The 5,000-nt window shown below is 36.0% G+C and overlaps 1 protein-coding gene across 1 annotated transcript in view; it reads right to left on the reverse strand.

The window, feature by feature from the left end:
- The window catches only part of LOC144971189 (lysosome membrane protein 2-like), a 35,843-nt gene that overhangs the window by 20,995 nt on the left and 9,848 nt on the right, over window positions 1-5,000 (reverse strand). Inside the window, exons 4-5 of the mRNA XM_078911686.1 lie at window positions 4,166-4,307; window positions 604-816 (exon numbers count right to left, since the gene is read on the reverse strand). Of these exons, the coding sequence (XP_078767812.1) occupies window positions 604-816; window positions 4,166-4,307 (355 nt within the window). The remainder of the gene's footprint in view (window positions 1-603; window positions 817-4,165; window positions 4,308-5,000) is intronic.

Raw genomic sequence — 5,000 nt, forward strand, 5'->3', positions numbered from 1 at the left:
GGTGTTTGTTTTTCCATAAGTTAAGTAAAGGGGAGACATTCCGAAAGCTCCTACATCCCCAGTATTCTTTAAATTTGTATTTTCACCTTTGATCTTTTGTCAGGCGTTTATTTATTCAATTTGTCATCATTTTTTCTATTAGGGTTAGCTCGAGATCGGAGGATTTTTTTCATTTAAGGGTTAGTAATAAGTCTTATTAAGCAAGGTGGAGATTTTCTTACCACAACCGGTATTCACACACGGACAACTGTATGTTGCTGTGTCACGGGTCAGAGGCTATAGTGGCTTACACTTCATGTTGGGCCACACAGAAAAATCAACCGAAGATATACCAAATTACACAGACAACGTTGTTTACCAATCTGCCCTCATAAAATGATGGTGAGTACAGTATCGAATGAAAATAGTTCTTTCCCCGCGAAATTGCGGGCTTCTTACTAGTAATAATAATAATAATAATAATAATAATAATAATAAATAATAATAATAATAATAATAATAATAATAATAATAATAATAATAATAATAATAATATACTGTTAAAGTTTTATAGCCTAGAAAAAGTTTTTTTAAATCATTTTACGGGGAAAACGATAGGCTTACCCCATAAAATAAGCCGAATTCTGCAGGTAGTGAAATATTTATGTGGAGGTCTTTGGCTAGTGTTGTTACTTTTGACAGAAATGGGTCAGGATAACCCCACATCATTTCATGGACCGAGTGTTTCGGAAAAAGTGTCTCTCCAGTTAGTTCAAGAGCGATGTCCACCAGACGTTCCAGCGCTGGTATCTTTTCTTTTGCCAAGAAGGCCACAGTCTGGGATCATTTTTTTTTTAAAAGATGAAATTATTAAGTACATTCACAACTCACATTCGCAGATTAAATTGAAAAAGAGTGAACAGCAGTTTCTTTTTGTAATTAAAAATGAAATGAATTTAAATTCCTTTTAACCATTTCATTGGGCATTTTTTTTGCTTGGTGGGGGGGGGGGGGGGGGGGGGGGTCATGGGAAAAAAAAACACACAGGCATCAGTTTCAGTGCAGCAGCCCGCGATTGAGCTAAGGCGAGGTGACTTGCTCAAGGCCATGCAGCGCGATAGGCAGGAGTCAAATTTGTCCCGTCAGGTTTCTCCAGGGTACAACGCATATAGCATTCCCCTTTTCCCCACTGCCTCACACGGCGCATACCGTCAGAGTTTATCCGCTTTTGGTAACGTTAAAATGGACCTTAACAATTGTTTCCTTACCTTTGGATAACTTGCTCTGAGTCGCTGGGTCCTTCAATGCCATTAAAGCCAGTGGAGCCGCAGTTTATCACGGTTTCTATGGCATGAAACGGACACAAGCAATTGTTTGCTACTTTTTGGATAGGACGCTGGTCTATTGCAAAGTACTTTCTGCCAAATCTAACAAACCTAGCTACCCAATCAATGCTGGTGGATAGGAGGGTCAGAGAAAAAATGTCAACTGCACGAGATCGGTCCCTTTGCGTGTTAAGCGAGTGCTCTACCAAATGAGTCACTGTAACATTTAATAACCAGTTGATGCTACTTTTATACGTTTATTTTTAAAAAAACTAACAACATCCGGATATAACGTACCAACACACAAAACTATGTGTAACCTCAAACGTGTATAGACTGATAAATACAATTTAGGGAGAGCTACTCATAAAAATGGCTAGCTAAAAACAATAACAAACAGCTGAGTGACGTCAATTTCGTTTTCTATAAATGTCACAAGGAGATCGTTGTCCCAGACATGGGATTCAGAGAAAAAGCGACTCCACCTTAATTTGTTTTGTCTAAGTGTAAGAGTTGTTCTCTACAAATTCAGCTATCGGGTATCATAATACGCTTATTTTGAAATCAAACAAAGAACAAACTGCTTGGATAGTTTAATCTAAAATGATCCAAAGAAGAAAACTGATGACAATTAAAATCATTTTTGCCAATTCATTGTCGTGCTCTGGAAAGACACGTATTGAACAATTTGGCCGGAAAACTCGTCCTTCAAATACCAGTCGATTTAAATTACCCTTTTGAGATATTTTGCCAAGATGATGGTCTTATACATATATATATATATATATATATATATATATATATATATATATATATATATATATATATATATATATATATATATATAATATTTGTTATTTTTAAAAAGCAATTTGTTTGACCACGAGATACTTATCCGACTCACTGTACATTTTCTGTTTGGTCAAGATAAAATGATGGAATAAGAAGGGGGCATAATTCAATTTTTTAGGTGTTCTAACTTTCGTAAAGTAAGTATCATGCTTAAAAGTTAAAATCTATATAGATAGAACGACATTGACGTAATTCAGGTTTCTGTTATTGTTTATCGACAGCCATTTCAGTGAATAGGAATCACTAGATTATATCAATCAAACGTTTAATATTACACGTAGATTTGTGTGTTGCTACGATATATCCGGCTGGCAGATGCTGTATTTTACCTTAACACATAGCATTACTATGTCAAAACCTTACTTGAATTGCATTGTCCCTGATATATAATCAATAATAATGATACATTAAAATTTGATTATAATATCATACTATATGTTATGTTTAACTTAAGAGTGCGGTTTTATGATCTTATGGTATGACATTCGGTTGAAATTCTGAAGGTCGTCTGTTGGAATCCCACTGTAAGCGCCGTAAAGTTGAGTAAGAAATATTCTTTACGCACGATTCCTTATCATAATCAAGTGAAAAATATGTGCATGGATGGTTAAAGCGTTGCTATCGAAAAAAAACCCCGATAAAGCGCTTTAGGCTCGGTACTGTGAAGCACTTTTAGTAAACAATGCGCTACATAGAAGCATGTGTTTAAAGACAGTTCTAGATGTAAAAACTTTTAATAAATATACTTTTGGTGCGGGTTCCGAGAGTCCAAAATATCACACAAATATCAATTTTCTACCTTCTCATCCTCCTCCTCCTCCTCTTTAAAAAATGATGATGATGATGGTGAGGTTGATAATGTTGACGATAATGATAGTGACTACGAAGCCTACTACTACTACTACTACTACTACTACTACTACTACTACTACTACCACTACTACTACTACTACTACTACTACTGCTACTACTACTACTACTACTACTACAACTACTACTACTACTACTACTACTACTACTACTACTACTACTACTACTACTGCTACTACTACTACTACTACTGCTACTACTACTACTACTACTACTACTACTACTACTACTACTACTACTACTTCTTGTCTTGTCTTGTCATGAAGTCGCAACTACGTGCATCGAAGATAATTACGACTGGGAGTATGGTCATTAATATTTTTCATATTTTCGGGCAGAGAATTCTTACTCTGGGGTCTCAAACACAAGCTCTATAATCTAAAATTGGCCGTACAAAGACTTTATAGTAGGTTTCTCTGATGTTCCTTGGACAAATTTGTACACTTCTTTTGAAGAGTCGAGTTTTGTATTGGCCTTTTTACAAACTTAATCGATGTGGTGCTGCCAAGACATTTTGCTGTCAAGAGTTAATCCAGGATATTCCGCTTTTTGTGTTGTCTCCTATTTTTCTTCGTGTATATAATAATCTGAACTCATTATTTTCATTTTGTTCCTTATTAGCTGGCATTTCTTTGGGTGAACATCCATTTTCCATTTTTTTCTCCGATGATTGTAGCTATCCAGATCTTCTTGAAGTATATTGCAATCTTTTGATGTTTGACGTTTCCTATAAAGAAGCACACTTGACAGGACTGGGAGCGATGATGACATTTTGTTCTCAACCATGACTCTTTGGGATCGCATCGAAAGAAATGTTTTAATCCATGCGTGGGTCGTTTTTGAGATTCCATAGTGATCAGGAGGCCTTGGTAGTGTACTTTATCAAATGCGTTGCAGAAATCCAGTAGTGGTTATCAAGGTGTTTCATGGCATTGCTACATATTACGTCTTCTAACAGTTTACATGATATTGATGTTTGAGATACTGGGTTATAGTTTTCAGCACTGTGTTTGTCGCCCTTTTTGAATATCTGCACGATGATGATGATGATGATGATGATGATGATGATGATGATGTTGATGATGATGATGATGATGATGATGATGATGATGATGATGATGATGATGACGACGACCTACCATCATTGGTATATTTATAGAATGAAAAGTGTCTTCCTCGGTACCGGCTGACATGCTCCTATCAAAAAACATGCTCCGTATTTCTCTGTACTCAACAGTGCCGTCATTGTTAAACTTAATATCTGTTTTTTGGCGCTTTTCTCTGTTGTGGAAAAGTTTTAAAAAAGAGAAACAATTCAATAGAATAGCAAGCACATAACTATATATTGTTTTCAAATCATACATAACGATCAGGTTCCTTGGAGACGGACGTTATTAAGTATATTCATCACTGAGAAACAGACAGTAACAATAAAAGGGAACAAAAGTGTGATGTAAAAACAAACAACTGGTTTCAATAGGAAGTGTAAAACCAGTCTTGGGACCGCATACATGCCTTGTATAATTGATCTTCTGGTTTCAGAGTGATGGCATCTTATTTTCTAGCCTAGTATATGCTGGTTGTCATTAAAGATCATCCATCTTTTACGTCCCTTAATCTTAAAATCGCCCTTTACACCGTGCTATTAAAATTATTGTCATGTTATCTTTCGATTCAATATGTAACCTATTCATTATAAGTCCTCCAAAGAACTGTTTAAAAACACACTTCAAAGGAACTTAGAACTGGGAGGGTAGAATGTGTGATGTCACTTTTCTCCCCTGTGCTCGGTAGAACTCTGAATAGGATGCCAGCTGTTCAAATAACCTTTATCGTCAGGTCTGAGATAGACTCAACTACGTACTCAATCACGATTTAGAAATCAGGAAGGCTTGAAATAACTGGGAATTCACTAGGAATCGATATAGGTCTGTCTGCCCTAAAGTCAGGCTCAATTATTGTTCAATTGGGCTT

The sequence above is a fragment of the Berghia stephanieae genome, chromosome 4 (assembly GCF_034508935.2).
Source record: "Berghia stephanieae isolate SIO BIC M18660-M18661 chromosome 4, UCSD_Bste_1.3, whole genome shotgun sequence".
Lineage (NCBI taxonomy): Eukaryota > Metazoa > Mollusca > Gastropoda > Nudibranchia > Aeolidiidae > Berghia > Berghia stephanieae.